At 34.7% G+C, this 21,293-nt stretch overlaps 1 protein-coding gene across 1 annotated transcript in view; it reads left to right on the forward strand.

Annotated features, from left to right (window-relative positions):
• The first annotated feature begins 691 nt into the window (after positions 1-691).
• Positions 692-21,293, forward strand: part of NC2alpha (negative cofactor 2 alpha) — a 42,120-nt gene continuing 21,518 nt past the window's right edge. Inside the window, exon 1 of the mRNA XM_089105950.1 lies at positions 692-857. Coding sequence (XP_088962076.1) covers positions 807-857 — 51 coding nt within the window. The 5' untranslated portion in view covers positions 692-806. The remainder of the gene's footprint in view (positions 858-21,293) is intronic.

Consider the following 21,293-nt stretch of genomic DNA (forward strand, 5'->3'; position numbering starts at 1 on the left):
TGAAGGAATTTACCCTGGGTGTTTGACAACTTGGCTTTTGTTTTGATTTTAGACCATCAACAATCGTAAGGTTTTATTTTGTTAACTTTTCATTGAGGTTTTTGTATGACGTTCGGAAGCTGGAAGTAAGTTTATATGAAAAAGGCGACAGCTTGTCTGTTATCTTGATCGTGGCGAGTAAAAATCAGGGTTAATAATACCATTTTTAGGTGAAAGAATTTTGAAGGCATTTTCAGAAAGTTTGCTTCAGGGAAGGGCAAGCAACATCTCAAAATACAATACAGAACTTAAAAAATAAGCAGATAAAAGTCTTAGCACCCATTTGGTGATCAGTGACATTTTCAATGAAAGTAATTTGTTTTACGTCATAAATTTGGAAAAATGTCCAAATAGTGTCCTTTTTTTCAAAAAGCTGCCTTTTTTTATCCAATAGTGTCCCGGTGTCTATCAGGATGAAAAAGTGTCCAAAAGACACTAAAAGTGTCCATTTGGCATCCCAGGCTTCCAGATGAAGTATATTGAACAGTCACTTTTTGTCTGTAGCAATTCTAATCCTTGTCTCGCTTCATCTAGAAGTATTGTTATTTAAATTATATCTGTCTGAAGAGCACTTATAAAAAGTTTTCTCAACACAGTTAATGTGTGAACAAAAAATTGTCTTCTTTGTAGTCATTTATTAGCTCTTGACAGTCATTTATAGATGTCATGTCTTTCATCTGCCATCATCTTCACAGAAAAGAAAGGAAGAAACCTGATATGTTTTGTTGGAGACAATTTCAGGAGTATACAGTAAAAATTAACGAAACATGAGTCTTCAAGCAGCCAAAAAGAAGCGGTATAATGCCAGATTCCCTCCGGTAAGAATTAAAATGTCCTCCCAAGCAGGCCTACCTCAGTCTAGCCTTGGTCTACTTTAAAACATAGGCTACAGTAATGTATCAGATAGTGGTTTTGAACTTCAAAGTAAAAATGATTTGACACATTTTTTTTGGTAAAATTCCACTTTAGCTACTTTTGGCTATCTTGGAAATGGGTTTGGTTAGGAAAATGAAACTTTCAGGGATGGGTCTACATGTGGTAAATTTCTACCAAATCATATTATTGACTTACACATAAAGTGAATATACTGCTCAATGCCTTTTTGGTAAAGTTCTACCAAATCATATTATTGAGTTAGAAATAAAGTGAATACACCATTTGATGCCTTTTTTTTATGCTGATAACAAATATAATAATCATTTCTATTGGAAATGAATTTCAGCCCCCCCTATATATACCTAACCTAACCCTGAATTGGCATATAGGCCTATAGGGGGGGGGGGGCGGAAATTCATTTCTGATAGAAATGATTATTTTATTTGTAATCAGCATAAAAAAAGGCATAGAATGGTGTATTCACTTTTGTCCTAACTCAATAATATGATTTGGTAGAACTTTACCGTGAATATACCACTTGATGTCTTTTTTTTGCTGATTACGAATATAGTAATCATTTCTATTGAAAATTAATTTCAGCCCCCTGCCCCCCCCCCCTATATATGCCAATTCAGGGTATATATTTCTACAACCTAACCCTGAATTGTTATATATAGGGGGGGGGGGGCTGAAATCCATTTCCAATAGAAATGATTATTATATTTGTAATCAGCATAAAAAGGCATCGAATGGTGTATTCACTTTTTTCCTAACTCAATAATATGATTTGGTAGAACTTTACTGCCTTTTTTTTATGCTGATTACAAATATAATAATCATTTCTAACAGAAATGAATTTCAGGCCCCCCTATATATGCCAATTCAGGGTATATATTTCTACAACCTAACCTAACCCTGAATTGGCATATATATGGAGGGGGGCTGAAATTCATTTCCAATAGAAATGATTATTATATTTGTAATCAGCATAAAAAATGGCATCAAATGGTGTATTCACTTTATTCCTAACTTAATAATATGATTTGGTAGAATTTTACCCTACATGCTAAGGTATGTCCTGGGAAGGTATTTTGAAGTACCTACCTCAGTAAAGTTCTACCAAATCATATTATTGAGTTAGGACTAAAGTGAATACACCATTCAATGCCTTTTTTTATGCTGATTACGAATAAAATAGGCTAAGCTTTTATATAGTAAATTAATTTCAACCCCCCCCCCCTATTAATGTAAAATCAGGGGTATGTTAGGTTTTTATAGGGGGGGGGGGGCGGAAATTCATTTCTGTTAGAAATGATTATTATATTTGTAATCAGCATAAAAAAGGCTTTGAATGGTGTATTCACTTTATTCCTAACTAAATAATATGATTTGGTAGAACTTTACCCCTACCTCCACTCCTCCTCAGCCCTCTATATAATGCAAATTATTGCACATTACTAGCTGTTTTGGCCCTCATTTCATCTTATATTACTATAATAATTAGGCTATAAACCGCTGCTTACCTTATTCAACTTCAGGTTTTAACCTTGTTTACTAAAATAAATTAAAAAATCCTATTTCCATTAATTGCCATTTAATTTTCTTCCCATGCTGATGTTGGTTATGGTATAATGGAACTGGGTTTGTGATGTCACAAGACTTTGTTTATCATAACCACTTAAGGGTAGCTTGCAGATGGAGAAGAGTGTTGATAGCCTAAGCCATTTAAACTTTCTTAATTAGGGAAAGGATTTGACAAGAGATAGACCAGTAAAAAGATCCAAATTGTTTTTAGAGAACAAATTTTGTCATGGGAAGATGTTTTTGAAATCCCCTTGTCCCCAAACTCAAAAATTTCAAAAATTATAGTTTAAATATTTTTTACCATGGTTGTAGAAGTAGCTACAGTAAATTTTTACCAAATCATATTATTGAGTTAGGAATAAAGTGAATACACCATTCAATGCTTTTTTATGCTGATTATGAATATAATAATCATTTTTATCAGAAATGAATTTCAGCCCCCCTCTAACCTAACCCTCACCCCCATATGTGCAAATATTGGCCTATATCCTGAAGTGACATATATAGAGGGGGGGGGGCTAAAATTCATTTCTTATAAAAATGACTGTTATATTTGTAATCAGCATAAAAAAAAGGCATCAAATGGTATATTCACTTTATTTGAAACTCAATAATTTGATTTGGTAAAAATTTACTGTAGCTACAACCTAGAAGATATTTTCCAGGACTTTAGTGGACAAATTATGTCATGGGATGATGTTTTTGAAATCCCCCTTCACCCCAAACTCAAAATTTTCTAAAATTCTACTTTAAAACTTTTTAATATTTCTAATGTACTAATAGATAGTGCTAAAAACATCAGAATCAACTTTGCTATCAGAATTGCTCTATCTATTAGTGCTTAAATATTTAAAAAGCTTCTAAAGTAGAATTTTGGAAATTTTTGAGTTTGGGGTAAAGGGGGATTTCAAAAAGATCTTTCCATGACATAATGTGTCCTCTAAAGTTGATTCTGCTGTTTGTAGTGCTCTATCTATTAGTGCTTTAGAAATACTTAAAAAGCTTCTAAAGTAGAATTTTAGACAATTTTGTGGGATTTCAAAAACATCTTCCCATAACATAATTTGTCTTCTACAGTCAATTCTGATGTTTGTGGTGCTCTATCTATTAGTGCTTTAGAAATATTTAAAAAGCTTCTAAAGTAGAATTTTAGAAAATTTTGAGTTTGGGGTGAAGGGGGATTTCAAAAACATCTTCCCATAACATGATTTGTCCTCTAAAGTCCATGCTAATGTCTGTAGTGTTCTATGTCCTAGCAGTTTAGAAATATTTAAAAAAGCTTCTAAAGTAGAATTTTGGAAAATTTTGAGTTTGGGGTGAAGGGGGATTTCAAAAACATTGTCCCATTACATAATTTGTCCTCTAAAGTTGATTCTAATGTTTTTTAGCACTCTATCTATTATTGCATGAGAAATATTTAAAAAGTTTTAAAGTAGAATTTTAGAAAATTTTGAGTTTGGGGTGAAGGGAGATTTCAGAAACATTGTCCCATGACATAATTTGTCCACTAAAGTCATCAAACATATCTTTTAGGTTGTAGCTACTGCTGCAACCATGGTAAAAAGTATTCAAACTACAATTTTAGAAATTTTTGAGTTTTGGGACAAGGGGATTTCAAAAAAATCTTCCCATGACATAATTTGTCCTCTAAAAACAATGCGGATCTTTTTACTGGTCTATCTCTTGTCAAATCCTTTCCTTAACCAAGAAAGTTTAAATGGCTTATCAACATTTTTCTCCACCTGCAAGCTTCCCTTAAGGGGTTATAATAAGCAGAGTCTTGTGACATCAGAAACCCAGTTTCATTATACCATAACCAACATCAGCATGTAATGAAAATTAAATGGCTATTAATGGAAATAGGATTTAGGAATATATTTGAATAAACAAGGTTAAAAGCCAAAGTTGTGTAAGGTAATCAGTGATTTATAATTATGATAGTAAAATAGTTTAAATATTGGTCACATATACAGTGACCTTCATCAGTAGTAAAACTAAACTAAAACAATTAAGAACAGTAGTTTATATATAAAATAAAAGTAAAACTACACATTATTTAATACTCTAATTCTTTTCAAAGCAAAAGTAGAAGTTAGCCTCTTTGACATTCTTGAATCCAGTTCATTAGTGCTCAATGAAGTAACACTTAAAGGCTACACACACATAGCTGATTTCAGGAACCGATTTCAACATCAGTGGACAAACAATAGTGGTAGGAAAAATTTGTTGAAAGAAAAATTTATTCCACAAAATTTTCAAAACAAAAAATCATGGACACAAATAGTCAACTGGAGTTTATTAATACTTGCTTGATTGATCTCAGCTTAGTTCTCAATTTAGTTCTCAGCTCAGTAGTGGGTTCTTTCACCACATATAATTCTGGCTGACTATTTATTTGTATCCCTATTTTTTTTGTAAATTGGTCATCGCTGATTTTGTAAATTGGTGCTGGAAACTAGAAAATTTTTTAGGCTCAAATCAATGATTTCTTTTAAAATTGGTACTGATTTGGAAATCAGTTCCCAAAATCAGCTATGTGAACCCAGCCCTTTAGACAGAAGCTAACTATATTGGGTGGATTGAACCCAATGTTCAATCCACCCAATGTAGTTATCAGATTTTAATAAATTATTGTAGATAGAGTTCAACCCAAATTCACTTGTGTCATGATTTGAAGCTATATATTCTTGAATAAAATTTTTTTTATTTCAAGAGTTATACAAAAATTTTGCTTTAAACCCTGGTCCCTAGATATCAAAGAGACATTATTGAACAAAATAAAATGGTCTGGAAAATTGAAGATATATTCTGAAAGGGCTGAAGTAAGATTTTCAGACTTATAATCTTGCTTTAAATCCAATGAAATTCAGTCTTTATGCTGTAATAATCTCATATCCAAATTCTGGTTAGTACATCCCACATATGAGCTTCCACAAGTACATGGGATAGACCCCACTTTGTTGCCCTAATGAAGTTAGATCCTTCCCAGAATTTAGAACACTACCCAAAGTATTATTACTCTTGAAAGCTACCTTTAGACCATTACTTTGTAAAATCCTTTTAAGTTTTTCACTTAGCCTGGGTACATATGGTAAGGAACAAAAATCATCCTTCTCCCAAGTTGTCTCCAAGACCACCTTAGAAATGTGTAGAAAATTTTTCTTTCTTTTTGAAAAAGTCTGGTTAATTAATCACTCTGGATACATGTTACTTATTATTATTTTTTTAGAAAAGACAACTCCTCAAAAATTTTGGAGAGCAAATACTAAAGATCTGGTCAGTTAAAGAAATGATCAAACCATTTTATTCACGAATATAGCTTTAAATCGTGACACAGATGCATCTGGGTTGAACTCTATCTACGATAATCTATTAAAGTCTGACAGAGTTAAGTTCAGTCCACCCAATGTAATTAACCTCTGTCCTAGTGTTATTTCATTGAACGCTAATGAACCGGATCCAAAAAGGTCAAAGAGGCTAGTTTCTTCTTTTGCTTTGAAAAGAATTAGAGTATTAAATAATATGTAGTTTTATTTTTATTTTGTATATTAACTATTGCTTTTAATTGTTTTAGTTTAGTTTTACTACTGATGACAGTCACTGCATATGTGACCAGAATATTTAGTATTTTTTGTGAAATTTTATCACTGTCTTTTAAAAATATTTTATCCCTAACTTTTATTTATCCTCACCAAAGAAGTGGTCACTACCCCGAATACTGCTGCCTTTAAAAGAGCCATTTATGGAGAATGGTCATCAAAGCTGTGGTAAACTGGGTAGGATGCCAGAGATGTCCAACCATCATCATCACTAACCAGCAATTCCACAGGATGTAATTCTTATTTTGCTGGACAATGCAATTTAAGGTTAAGAAAACAATTCTTACTTCATAATATGCACAATAATCCTAGTTAATATATTTTGCAGTGATAGGATCTTTATCTTCACTTCTTCCCTTGTTTTTCCAGTTTTTCAAAGAAACTCATGAGTTTCTTAGAACCTATATATATTTGCACATCATGGGGGTGGGGATAAAGTTTATTTGTGATACAAATGAAGGCTATATTTAGATTCAGAATGCAATTCTGTGTATATATTCGCACATTAGGGGGTGGGGGGTATATACTCAGTATATATGGTGATGGCGTATACACTGATTGTGTCTTAGGGAAGAAAGTTAAGACTGTAGCTAGGAATAGGAGTGAAAAAGCTTTATGTTTAATAGAGAGGAGAAGGGGCTTGTACAACAATTATCTGAGTGATAGATCATATGAAAGCAAAAGGAATGTAAATAAAGTAGAGAAAGCATTAAAATATTAACTAAGGAGGTGTGAAGTTTAGGCTATAGATAAAATTGCCAGGGATCTGGAAGATGCAGCTAGATGGCATAATAGTAAATTATTATACTGGCATGTTTTTAAATTGAGAGGGAGTAGTCAATCCAGACTTGTCCCAGTTAAAGACAGGAATAGGGTCACAGTTAATGATTAGGAAAGAGTTAAAGAGAGATGCGCAGAACATTTTGAAAATTTGCTAAACCAAGATAGAGTTGCATGAAAAGATATGAAGGAAAATGAAAAAGTTTGTGATACCTTGGATGTGAAGGAAGATTTGTTTGGTAAGGAAGAATTAGTGACAGTTCTAAAAGGATTAAAAAATAATAAGGCTCCAGGTGCTGATAGTGTAGTAAATGAGTTTCTTAAATATAGTGGCTCTGAGGTTAGATATAAGTTTCTGAAGATTATGGATATGATTTTTGAAAAAGGGGAAGTACCTAATAATTTTAGGAATACCTTAATTAAACCATGTATAAGAAAGGTGATAAGAGTAAGTGCAGTAATTATTGAGGCCTTAGTTTGGTGTCTATAGGTAACAAATTTCTGTAGGTAGCAAATTGGGGAGGGGGTTGCCCCCCCCCAATATTTCTGGTCACCAGTAAAAAAAGAAGTCAATAAAATCATGGCACTTTGGGCTATGATTTTTCCAAGCTGGTTTTGTATTAAATCAGGAGTTAAGCAGGGCTCTGTTCTATCCCCTTTTATATGGGTCATTTAGATGGACATCATCTTAAGGAGTGCAGGAAAGGCAATGGGAGACCATAGAATTAAATGGGAAGGAAAAACTCATGGACCTAGACTATGCTGATGATTTAAGCACCCTAGATGAAAGTGTGAGCAAAATGAATGAACTTTTAGTGGTTTTGCAAGTAAGGGTGCTAGAATAGGTTTGAAAATTAGTGTTAAGAAGACTAAGGCTAGGAATAAGTGAGGATGAAAAGGTGACATTGGGTAACAAAAAGATTGATCAGGTGGGCAGCTTCACTTACCTTGGTAGTAAAGATGGTGGGAGTAGTGAAGATGTTAAAAGTAGAATAACCAAGCCTCAGGGTGTTTTTTCACAGTTAACAAGTTGGGAAGAATAGGAAGATAAGTCTGCAAACCAAGATTATAAGAAGAAGAAGAATATTAGAAGCTACAGTGATGATAGTGGTCAAATATACAAAAAAATATGGTTCAATCCTGCTTTCTAGGGCTGTAATGAAAGAAAGGTTGAGACGGCTAGGGCAGGTTCCTCAGATGAAGGATGATAGATTGCCAAAGATTGTCCCTTTTGGCCAACCGTCTAGGGCTAAATGGAAAGCAGGTTGTCCTTGTCTGGGGTGGGAGGGTGTCATCAAAAAAGATTTAAAGGAAATGGGAACTTCCTGGGAGGGTGTAAAGAGGGAGGCTTTGAATAGATTGGGATGGAGGAGCATGTATAACTGTGTTGGCCTCAGGTGGCTTGGTGCTGTGGTGAATTGTTAGTAGTAGTAGTAGTAGTAATATAGAAATTTATGAATTTCTTAGAAAAACAAGGAAAGACGTGAAGATAAAAGTATAATAAGTTTTTTCCCATTATTTTAAGCCTTTTCTATAACAAAAATAAGGTAAAAGGGCATCATCTTCAAGGGTTCAAAGAGGGCTTAAAATCGAATTTCCAAGTAAAATCACTGTTATATTTAGAAAGAGCATAAAAAAAGGCATCAATTGATTATGTTCACCTTATTCATAGGTTGGTAATGTAAACTGTCCCAAATTTACCAATGATGCTCAGGCATGTGGAATATTGATTAGAGTGCCCAGTATGCTGGCAACTGCTTTGCAAAAGTTCTATTACCTAGGCTAGGTCTACTGTAAAATTTCAGAGTCTGTACTTTGTGCACTATTTAATAGGAGTCCCAGAAACTAGAATTTTACCACATTGATTCATCATGATCTGACCAAATAAACAATTAATAAATCATTAGATAATTGCTGTGTTTACTTTAAGCTGTTAGCATCACCCTTGTTGAAACTGGTTCACTTGTAAATTGAATCAACTGTGATGGAATTAAGAACCAGAAAACACATGGGAAATATATAATTTAGCATATATATTTGGACATGAGGATGGATAGAGGTAATGTATAGTAGAGCTACAGCCAAAAAGTGTTAACTACAAATATTCCGCAAATATTCAAGTGTAAATTGTTGTTTTTAACCCTTTTAACCTAGTTTAGGAGCCTTTTTTATGCTCTTTCGTAATTCAATGATTGCTTCTTAAAAAAAAAAAAAAAGTCCAGGGCAACCAACAGTTCAACAACATGTTTCTTGTAAAAAATTGTTTGGTGAGAAACAATTGCCATTTGTAGCTAATTCAGGAATGATAATTGTTATTTTCCTTAGTCTTAATAGTGAAATGTCATTTTGAAGACAAAGTCTATAGGGAATGCTAAAAAGAGCCTGAGACCCCTCAAAAATGACATCACAGCAAAACTTGAGATCATTTTATAGGGGCTTTAGGCTCTTTTTGAAAATATCTGATACTTTCTTTACATACTAGCATTTTACTATTAAGACTAATGTAAATAATAATTACAATTTCTGAACAGCTACAAATGGTAATTTTTTCTTACTAGCCATTTTTTTTAGGAACATGTTTTCAAAGTTTTGGTTACTATTGGCTGTATTAACTTTTAGGGCTTCATTAAGAGCTCAAAATGGTATTTCCCTTGGAAGCAATTATTGAATAATGAAAGTGCACAAAAAAAAGCATCAGATGATGTGTTCACTTTCATCCTACCTAAATTATGTTGTCAACTGCAGATTTACCTTTTGAAGTATCCACGCCCATTCCTTCCTCCTCAAAAGGATGCTGGCCTTTTATAATCTTTGTGGTATAAGGTTGAAACATTGAGCAATAGTTCTACTGCTCAAAGAAGTCACAAGAAAAGCATCTTTAGCCCTATACATTTGCTCAATCCTGATTAATAAGATTTTAAAGATTTGCAAGTCTATAATCCAAAATTTAGGAGAAAAACCTTGATATTACCTTAAATCAAAATTGCCAGGAAGATGAGGTAGTGATGACCTCCTATTGCTGGGGGTGGTGTGACAATTTCAGGTGATACTTGAGTCCCAATTGAGCTTCCAGTCTACATTGACCCAATCTTTGTTGACCCCAACTTTGAATGGGTCTATAGTGGCCTCCTAGACTAGGTTTTCTGTTAACCCATTCCACAGTGGTACTGCTCTAACATTAAAAAGAAAGTTGTTGCTCATATCTTCAAGACCAGGGAAGAGGAATTTTTTTGTTGTGGCCTCTTGTACAGCAAAGAGCCAGAAATCTCACAGAAATGATGTCATTTTGAGTGGTTTCAGGCTCTTAAAAAATCCCAATTATTATTAAGACCCAATTGCAAATTTGTCTTCAAAATAACATTTTACTATTAAGACCAAGGAAAAAAACAATTCCTGAATCAGTTAGAAATGTCCATTTTTTCTTGCTAGACAGTTTTTCTTAAAATATGTTTTTAAACTGTAGGCTATTATGTACTCTTTTACCTTTTGGTGCTTTATAAGGGGCTCAAAATGTAATTTCCCCCAGAAACAATAATTGAATTATGAAGGAACATAAAAAAAGCATCAAGTGGTGTGTTCACATTCATCTTTGCTAAATTGTGTTGTCAACTACAAATTTATCCTTCAAAATACCTTTCCAGGGGTCATTAGGGCTCTGGATCTATTCCTGGGAGTCTCATTCACCTAACTCAATTACTTTCCTAGAATAATAGAAGCTCATAAACAAGAATTTTACCTCAGCTTTTACTAATAGATAAATATTCCAAGCATTTTCTACCCTAAGTAGTTGTTAAAATCTGTTATTTTGTAAATTCGTTTTTAAAGCATAACTTTGTTCTGATAATGATCAAGACTCTTTCATTTCAGCATATTAATTCAGTGATCAATGCATTTTAAACTAGAAAATATGGATATTATCCCATGCAGTTTTAGACATCCTAACAGATAGGGAAGGGTAGGGGTGCATTTAAGGGAGGGAAAAGCATGTTTTCATAGCCCAATACCACTGCCCAATATCCGTTATGGTATCAAGTTGGAAATTTCATGGAGTCAAAAGGGGGATGATCAATTTACCAAAAGCCAATATGTGCCCACTATTATTTCTGCTATTACTATGGCTATTACTACAACTATTAATACTTCTGCTGGACTTCTTCTAAGGCTAAGTGTATTATGATGAAAATTTCAGGTAATGTTGAGGGAGAAATTGAACTAAATCAAAACACACTGTGTATATACTGGTTTTTAAAAGGGCATATTGCAATATCTCAGGAATAGGTTAGAGCATTCAGTTAGGCTTCCAGGACATGATGAGGGGAATGTTCAACAGACCAAATCCAATATGTGCATACCACTACTACTGCAACTATACTACTAAGGTTAAGGGTATTGAGGTGAAAATTTCAGGGACTATTGTGTGGGAAGTCTAACTAAATGAAAATGCTGTGCACATGCTGGTTGTCAAAAGGGCGTGTTAGTAATATATCAGGTACATCTTATATTATTAAGTTTAAAATTACAGGAACTGTTGGGGGGATGGGGGGTTGAACTAACCAAAATACAATATTTGCATCCTACTACTACTACTATTACTACTAAAACTAATGTGAAAATCTTGGGGTATGTTCAACTAAATCATAACACACTGTGTATGCAGGTTGTCAAAAGACATTTCAGCAATATCTCAGGAACACCTTAGAGCATTAAGCTGAAACTTTCAATGTATGGTATATTGCAAGAATGTTGAACTAACCAAAAGGTCTTATGAGCATACTACTACTGAGGCAAAGAGTATCAAGATGAAACTTTCAGGGAATGCTTAGGGCGATCTTGAAATAAATCAAAACACACTATATATATGCAGGCTGTACAAAAGGGTGTATGGGCAATATCTCAGGAACGGCTTATGGTATTATGTTGAAACTTTCAGGGCATGCTAAGTGGGATGTTATACTAAACAATAGGCATTATGTGCATACTACTACAACTGGTACTGCTTGAACTAAGGATATTAAGGTAAAACTTTCAGGGAATGTTAAGGGTGATGTTTAACTAAATCAAAGCACACTTTGTCAATGCAGGTTATCAAAAGGGCATAACAGATATATCCCTGGAACAGCTTTGAGTATTAAGTTGAAACTTTCTGTGCATGTTGATAGGGATGTTGAACCAACCAAAAGGCTCTATAGATAGATACATATTTATTGCAATAAAAGCCGCTTTGGGCCATTGCAAAAAAAAAATGGAAAATCACACAAAATAATAGCACATGATTATATGCATGCCACTACTGCTGTTAGCACTACTAATACTAAGCATATTAAGAAGAAAATACAAGAAATGCTACAGGGGGTGTTGAATTAAGTCAAAATACTCTGTGTGTATGCAGGCCATCAAAAGGGTGCATCATCAATATCTCAGGGACAGCTTAAAGTATTAAGTTGAAACTTTCAAGGTATGTTGAGGCGGATTTTGAACTAATAAAAAGACACCATGTATGTACTGTTAATACTAGCAATAGTAGGCCTACTTCTACTGATACTAGTACTATTATTACTAAGGTTAATGGTATTAATATGAAAATTTCAGGAATTGTTGAGGAGGATGTTGGAATAAATCAGGACACACTATATGCATGCAGTTTATCAAAAGGGTGTATCAGCAATGTCCAAAAAATTGCTTAAAGTTGAAACTATCACGGGATGTTGAACTAACCAAAGAGGTACTATGTAAATACTACTATTGCTACTACCACTAATACAGCTGTTACTGTCACTGCTACTACTCCAAATGCTCATTCTACTACTATTACTACTGCTATTAAAGTAAAACTTCCAAGGAATGCTGAGGGGGGTGCTGAACAAAATCTAAACATACTGTAGACAAGCAGGCTGTCAAAAGTGAGTATCAGCAACATTTAAAGAACAACTTAGAGTTTAAAGTTGAAGCTCCCAGGGTATTTTGAGGGAGGATGTTGAATTAAATCAAAACCCACTGTTGCAGCTTATCAACACACATGCAGGTTATCAAAGGGGTGTATCAGCAATGCCTTCCCAGTGGGCAACTTCGCGGAGGCTTGAATTCAATGTAAATAAATGTCGAGCAATCCACTTTTGTAACAAAAATAACTAATGTCCTTACTTTGTCTTAGGGATAGACAAAACTAAACAAATTATCATTTCATCTAAAGCGGAAACAGAATTGGGTGTCATACTTGATAATGAACTAAAATTCACTTTACAAGCACAGACAGCTATAGAGAAAGCGCTTCGAACTCTTGGCAATATAAAAACGACTATCAATCGTGGGTCACCTATGGTGATGACTAAATTATATAAGGCATTCGTCAGGCCTAATTTAGAGTTTGGCATGAGTGTTGCTAGCCTACTCAACAAAGGTGACCAGCAGAAGTTAGAATCAGTTCAGAGATTGGCTACGAAAGCAATTGATGGATGCAAATATTTAAACTATCCATCCTGTCTAAAGAGACCGGATATTATTTTAATGCATAGGCTCCTGAATTCTAATTCTCTATAAAATAAGCCATTTCAACTTGACCAATCTGCCAGAACTAGGGGACACAGTCGGAAACTATATCAGAAGAGAGCTGCCACTAGACCACGCAATAAATTCTTCATTAATAAAATAGTGAGTTTGTGGAATTTGCTCACCAAAGAAACGGTCATTACCCCCAGTACTGCTGCCTTTAAAGGAGTCATTGATGGAGAATGGTAATTGAAGCCGTGCCAAACTGAGTGGGATGCTGTTGAGACGTCCGACCATTGTCATCGGTAAACGGCAAGTTCTGCAGGATTTAATCCTTATTTTGCTGGACAATGCAATTTAAGGTAAATATCAAAACATACTTTGGACAGGCAGGTTGTCAAAAGTGAGTATCAGCAATATTTAATGAACAGCTTAAAGTATTAAGTTGAAGCTCCAAGGGTATTTTAAGGGGGATGTTGGATTAAATCAAAACCCACTGTTGCAGGTTATCAACACACATGCATCTTATCAAAGGGGTGTATCAGCAATGCCTTAAGCCACCATGCAAAAAGTGAGGTAGCAAAGTAGCAATACTACTTGGCAGTTTTCACGTTTGTTGGCAGATTTTGTCTGAAAATACCATTTTTACATACAAAAATAATTTTTGCTCAAAGAAAAGCTGTCAAAACACAAGTTTTACTCCCCCGTGCAAAAAGGGGGGTAGCAAAGTAGCAATACTACTTAGCAGTTCTCAAATCTGTTGGCAGATTTTGTCTGAAAATACTATTTTTATATTTAAATAGTTTTTACTGAAAGAAAAGCAGTCAAAACACAAGTTGTGCTCCACCATGCAAAAAGTGAGGTAGCATACTAGCAATGCTCTTTGACAGTTTTCATGGCCTAATAACATTTGTTGGTAGATTTTGTCTGAAAATACCCCTGCTTCCACTATCCCCCAAATATTGCAGTCCCTCTTCTCTGCCTCTCAATGAGAAAAATTAAGCTATAGATTATATTTGAATTCAGGGAATAGTTGATTAAAACGCAAGCTACCCCAAAACATGATTCATAAAAAATTGAATGTTATAACCAAAAGTAAAAATTCAGTTATTATTTCCAGATTGTTTTTCTGTAAAGTTTTAGATAATTTTCAGACTTAATTTCTTACAAACGCTTGGTCTTAATTTCTTACTCTGCTACCTGATATCTGTGTTTGAAGATTGATCAAGCAGTTCGTGGTAATGAACTGTAAGTAACTCAACCCAACAGGAACCATAAAAAGGAATCATGAAAAATTGTATATTATAGCCAAAAGTAAAAATTTAGTTATTATTTCCAGATTGTTTTCTTGTAAAGTTTTTCAGACTTTCTTTTTTAAACGTTTGGTCTTTATTTCTCATTCTGCTACCTGATGTCTTTGTTTGAAGATTGATCAAACAGTTTGTGGTAATGAACTATAAGTAACTCAACCCAATAGGAACCAAAACTCTAAAAAAGAGCAACTACAAAACAAAAAAAGCTGTTTTTGTTTTTGATATTCTTTTTTCACCAGGTGATCTATCTCTTCTGAAATCTCTCTTATCTCAAGATGTAGCCTATGTATCTCTTCTCTTCTGCAAGAAAAGATGCACCTCTTCATGATGCTGCTTTTTAAAACTTGTTCAAACTAAAAGCTCATTACCACATTACCGCTTATCACTGAATTAGATTACATTGTTAATTGTGATTCAGAAAACTATTGATATTTATATCTGCAAGCTATACCAAGGTATATTTGTTACTTTTCTGCAAATTTTATGTATAAAAATACTTTTTGCTCAGAGCAAAGCTTTCAAAACAAATTGTGCTGCTAAAGTGTTGGCAGCTTTTGGTATTCTGCTACTGGCAGCTTTGGAACTTTTTGCACACCTGGTCTTAGGGTATTAAGCTAAAACTTTCATGGCTGCTAATATTACTTCCACTTTTACTTCTATTGAACTAAATCAAAATAGTCTACAATCTACATCTGGGTTGTCAAAATGACATAGGTAGGATTTCTTAGGACTGGAATAGGGTATAAAATAGAATCTTTCAGGGAAATTTCGTGTCACTATAAGCTAAATCAAAAGGCACTATGGGCAGGCTGGTTGTAAATATGAGGCATCAGCAATATCTCAAGAACAGCTGAGGGCAATATGTTGGAAACTTTCTGGTGTACTGCTGCTACTACTATTGGACTAAATCAAAAGTGCTTATGTGGATCCAAGTTGTAAAAATGGCATATATATATAATGTCTTACAAATAAAATAAGGTATTTAGTTAATTTTTCAGGAAACACTGAGGGGTGTAAAACTAAATCAAAATGTATTATCTGCATTCAGAATTTCAAAAGAGCATATTTGCAATATCCCAGTAACAGATAGAAATGCTACAATGGAATTTTCAGTGCATGGAATTGTTGAACTAAATCAAAGGACACTATGCCCATCCAAGTTTGTTATAAGGATGTATTTGCAATATCTTTGGAACTAATAAAAGTATTCAATTGAAGCTTTCAGGGCATCTTGAGGGTGATGTTTTTAGTTAAACATGGAGGCTAAAAGGGTTTATCTGCTATATCTCTGGAATGACTATGGGTATTAATTTGATGCTGTCAGAGAATGTTGGGATGTATGTGGAATAAAATCACAACACCATTTGCATACAGGTTGTTAAAGGGGTGTATCAGCAATATCTCAGGAATAGCTGAGGGTTTTTAAATTGGACCCTTCAGGGCGAGTACAACATCTGCTACTTCTACAACTATTGCGTATGCTACATAAATACTGCTACTACTGCTGATGTGACTGCTTGCATTTTTGACTACTTACGACTGTGAAAGCTTGCGACTGCACCTCTGACTGATTGTGACTGTGAATATGACAACTTAGAACTGTGATTTTGACTAAATGTAACTTTGACTGCAACAACTACTTGCAATTGTGAATACTTGACACAGTGACAGTGACTAATTGCAACTGTGACTACTTGTTACTGCTACTGCAGCTGCTGCTACATGCAACTTTGAATACTCTTAACTGCAGCTGTGACTACTTGTGACTGCCACTACTTTGCCCAATGCTGCTACTACTGCTACTATTGAAAATCAAAAGAGTATAATTGCACTCATAAAATATCCCGGGAGTGGAATTTGATATTAAGTTGAGACTTCCAGGGAAAGTTGAGGGGGAGTAAAACTAGATCAAAATAAACGATGTGTAACTAGATTGTCAAAAGCATGCCTGTGCAATACCTCAGGAAAAACTCAGGGTATTATGTGGGACCTTCAGGGTGTTATATTGGGGATGTTAAAATAAACTAGAAAACAATATGTGCCTCCAGTTTTGTCCAAAAGACACATCTGCTATGTCTCAGGAATAGCTTAGGGTACGGTATTAAGTTAAAAAAAATTTATTTTTTTGTTCTCTTTTTCCAGGCCTAGCTGGTTACTAGAACATCAGAAAGAGATGCTTAAGAGCTCATTCAAAAGCTATTTCTCACATATACGTGATTTTTATAAATCCCGTAATCTGTAAGTGCCATATGGCACGAAAAAAGTCACTTTTTATGCCGTTTCTCAAGGGATTGGGCTAGGGGCTACCATAACATAATAGATGGATTTTTGACAATTCATATAAAAAATATTTCTTATTTCTACTTTATTTCTATAAAATTCTGCCATCAGGAACCTTGAAATTGTTCTACAAATGCTACGGTTTATCCCATATCTTGAGCGGAAAAGTTGGGATTAGTGGGCTACCAGAACTTTTTGCAGTGATGTTTAATGGCTCATTTGAAAACTTTTGTGGTACTTGTCTATTGTATAAAACACACCTGAGAAGTGAAGTTTGGTGACAATAAAATATGATGAAAATAGAATACTTTATTAGCAAAAATTGTGAAGTCATTTGTGAATTATTAAATTGGGAGCTTCGGCATTGGCTTACCGTCTCAAAGACAAAGAAAAGTTCATTTATTAACGGGATTCTTGACCTAGTTCATTTTAGTTCATTATTAACGTGATTCTTAACGACACCGGTTAGTTTGCTTTTACTAGTGATAGAATATAGTGTCTCACCATGGATGTTCAATGGATGTTCAAGAATCATTTAAGATTTATGGAAGGGCTACAACCCAACTGAACTGGAACAAGCAGGTCGACGAAAAATAATTTCGTCGACCCAGAAACTGGCACCTCTACCCAAAAAGTAGAGAGAATATGGGGTTCCGCAAAGTGGAGGAACAGACGGCACTGAGGTACATCCCGCCATCATTTACATTCATACTTGTAGAGTACATATGGCGGGCGGGAGTACAGGCAGAAGGATTAGTTCATTTTAACGCAATTCTTGAGGACATTTCTGCGTTCTGGGAGCATATTTCCAAGTTGTAGTTTTCACAATTATGCTGATAAAATATTATATTTTCATCATATTAAAAACATTAAAAACATATACAGCTATTAAAAACATATTTATTTTTACAATTATGTTTTTAAGATAATTTTAATTGTATACCGAGAGTTACTGATGTCACAACAGGTGTAAAACTATGAAAAGCTTTATAGATTTGTTTATCGTTGTCAGCCTACATACTCACTTTTGAATCCCAAATTAGTATTCCTGTTTTTTATACTTGACTTTTGTGTTTTCAGTAAAGCGCTAGTTTTTTATAATCCTAAAAGCATAGGGAAACATAATTAGTTGGTTCATTTGTATTAGTTTTATGGATATATATTAGATAGGCTGTGAAGCAGTAACTTTTGTCCGTTTTAAGTTTCAACTTCACTATTTACTGCCCTCGGAACAACTTTATTTTTTAAAATTAATTCTTTACACGGCACAATGAGCGTTAATCCTACTCCTCTTTGTGGTAATGTCTGCTTGACTTAGCTATTTATGGTAGTTTTACGCTTGAAAAATTATTTAACTTTATTTGTACTCATCTTTGGTTTAAGGTAGCTTTTTACTTTTGTTTGAAAAATTTCTTTTGTGGAAAATGTTTTTTAAAATTAATTACATTCTAGATCAACTCCTGTTGAAATTTGTGTCTCGTGCCATGTGCAGCTTCTATGGGGAACCTGCCATGTGCCCCTGCCCAATGTAAGACAAAAAAAAATCAACATTTTGTAATATTTGGGAAAAATAAGACACTTTTGGCCAAGGAAAGAGTTTTTAGTTTTTAATGCCTTTATGCCAGCTGAAAAAAAAATAAAATCGCAGTTTTGTCTCCGTGTCCCTTGAAAAATTGATGCTTGCTCCTTTTTGATTTTCAAGTTTAAAAACACTCAAATTGCAAAAAATTCATTCAAATCAGTTCCTTATGATGCATTCAGTTCCAGTCTTCAGATTTGGGGGGGGGGGTTGAAACTTGAATTAAATTTTATTATTTGACTGTTATTTTTCAGTGTATCCAGTGACGGATTCCTCAGAATGATCTCAGGTCACGGGGGGAAGGGGGGCTCCTCTCCATGTTTGCATAAATGCTATCAAGATTAAAGTTGTTTTTTAAATAATGTTTACTTCATAAAAATGCCTTTTGTGTCTCTAAGGTTCTGCCCAAACAAAACAGATTTCAACATGCAAACTGAAGATGACTTTGCCATTGTTTCTTTTTCAAACAATTATGTGGAAAAACACATGCCTTTATTCATTTGGTTTCACAATCAAGATGCTTTTCCAGCAATGTATTTGCATAATATTTGTATTATGATGAATAACTTTGGACTTTGGAACCTATTCAAAATTTTATTTCTGCTCAATTTTTACTGGTCTAGGGTTAAACTTTGAAGGTGATCTGGGTTTTTGATAATTCAGTGGAATCTGGAAAACGGTAGTTTTTTCTTCTATTTGAAAGGAGGATATCATGAGAAGAGATTTAAAGGAAATGGGAAGTTTACAGGAGGGAGTAAAGAATGAAGCTCAATTAAAATGGGCTGGAGATCCAATGAGTCCCCTCCAAAGTATATATAACCACCCTTTCTAAAAAACCTTATTTGGCCCGAGGTATGACTTACAACCCTTACCTTGATAGCTGTGGGGGCGGGGGTGTCTTTCTGAAAGTCATAATTTCCGGATTCTTCAAGTACTATGAACAAAATTGCTATCTCCAGATTTTGATTGGATGTCTTTGGGAGAATGATGAGCGTGGGGGGGGGAGAGCGGGGGCTGGTTGCTCTTAAATCACTTTTGACTTTTAAAAAGGGTACGATAACTTTTAATTTCAAATGAACTCCATCTGAAGTTTATGAGACCACCCATTCAATAAAAACCTTAAATGACCCCAGGCCATGAATTACAACCCTATCCCCAGGGCACTGGGGGTGTGTGTCAACCCAAGAGCCATTGTTTTAGTTCTTTGAACTGTTTTGAGCAAAATTGCTATCTGACAATTTTAGTCAGATTTTTTTGGTGACGAGGGGTAGTCAGGGGGGGGGCCTAACTGCTCTCCATCACTTTTGGCTCTTAAAAGCGAACTAGAACTTCCAAATTTTAACCAAATGAGTCTCATCTAAAGTGTATACAACCATCCCTTCCATAAAAACCTTAAATACACCTGTGCAAAACTTACAACCCTTGCCCCTAGGATCTGGTTTTTTTTTTTTCAACCCCAAAAGCCTTGTTATATGACATTTAGACTATTTTGAATAAAATGGCGCTATCGCAAAATTCCTATTAGATGAATTTCTGAACAATACGATATATGTGTGTGTGGGGTTATAGCTTCCCTCTGATCACTTTGACTCTTAAAAAGAGCAGTAGAGCTTCTGATTACCAATCCAATGAACCCCCTTTGAAGTTTATATGACCTCGCTTTCTATAAAAACCTTATGTGTCCCTAGGGCATAACTTACAGCCCTTGCCCTGAGGGCTGGGGGGATTTGTTATCCTCAAAGATATAATTTCTGAATCTTTCTAATACGTTGAACAAATTGGCTATCTCAAAATTTTGATTGGAAGTATTTGGGGAAATTATGGTCATGGGGGGATTCTCCCTTTGGTTAATTTTGACTATTAATAAGGGCACTAGCCCTCTCAAATTTTCAATGGAAGGGGCCTTTTTTGAAGTTTCTGTGACAATGCTTTCTATAAAACCTTATATGCCCCCAGGGCATAACTTAAAACCTTTGCCCTGAGGGTTGTTGGGGGGGGGGTGTCATCCTCAAAGACATAATTTCCAGACCTTTAAACTACGTTGAACAAAATGGCTATCTCAAAATTTTGATTGGATGTGTGTGGGGAAATTATAGCTGTGGGAGGGGAGTTAGTAGCCCTCCAATTACTTTTGACTATTAAAAAGGGCACTAGTCCTCTCAATTTCCAAGTGAATGAGCCCTTTTTGAAGTTTCTACGACAACGCTTTGTATGAAAAAAAATTATATGCCTCCAGAGCATAACTTACAACCCTTGCCCTGTTGGCTGAAGGGGGGTTGTCATTCTCAAATACATAATTTTCGGTCTTTTCAACTACGTTGAACAAAATGGCTATCTCAAAATTATGATTGGATGTGTTTGGGGAAATAGTGGGCGTGGGAAGGTGGTCACTTGCCCTCCAATCACTTTTGACTATTAAAAAGGGCACTAGCACCTTCAGTTTCCAATCGAATGAGCCGTTTTTGAAGTTTCTACGAAAACTCCTTCGATACGAAGTGCCGTGGTCTAAAAAAAAAGAAAAAACTAAAAATAAATAAATAATACGCTGTGCCAATATTGTTCTTTACTTAGGCAGCGCAAGCCTATGATTTTTTTTTTAATGAGTACTTGTCTTCATATCCTCTTATGTTTTTTTATTTATTTTGTTGTTTAACAGAATCAAAGGCGTTGAACTTTCTGACCTCCTTCGCCTTATGCTTGCTTGTTTTGGTCTAGACTCATTTTCGTAAAACGGCACAGATGGTGGAAAACAGAGAC

This window comes from Artemia sp. Qi Xiang Cuo, chromosome 20 (assembly GCF_049724085.1).
Source record: "Artemia sp. Qi Xiang Cuo chromosome 20, ASM4972408v1, whole genome shotgun sequence".
Lineage (NCBI taxonomy): Eukaryota > Metazoa > Arthropoda > Branchiopoda > Anostraca > Artemiidae > Artemia > Artemia sp. Qi Xiang Cuo.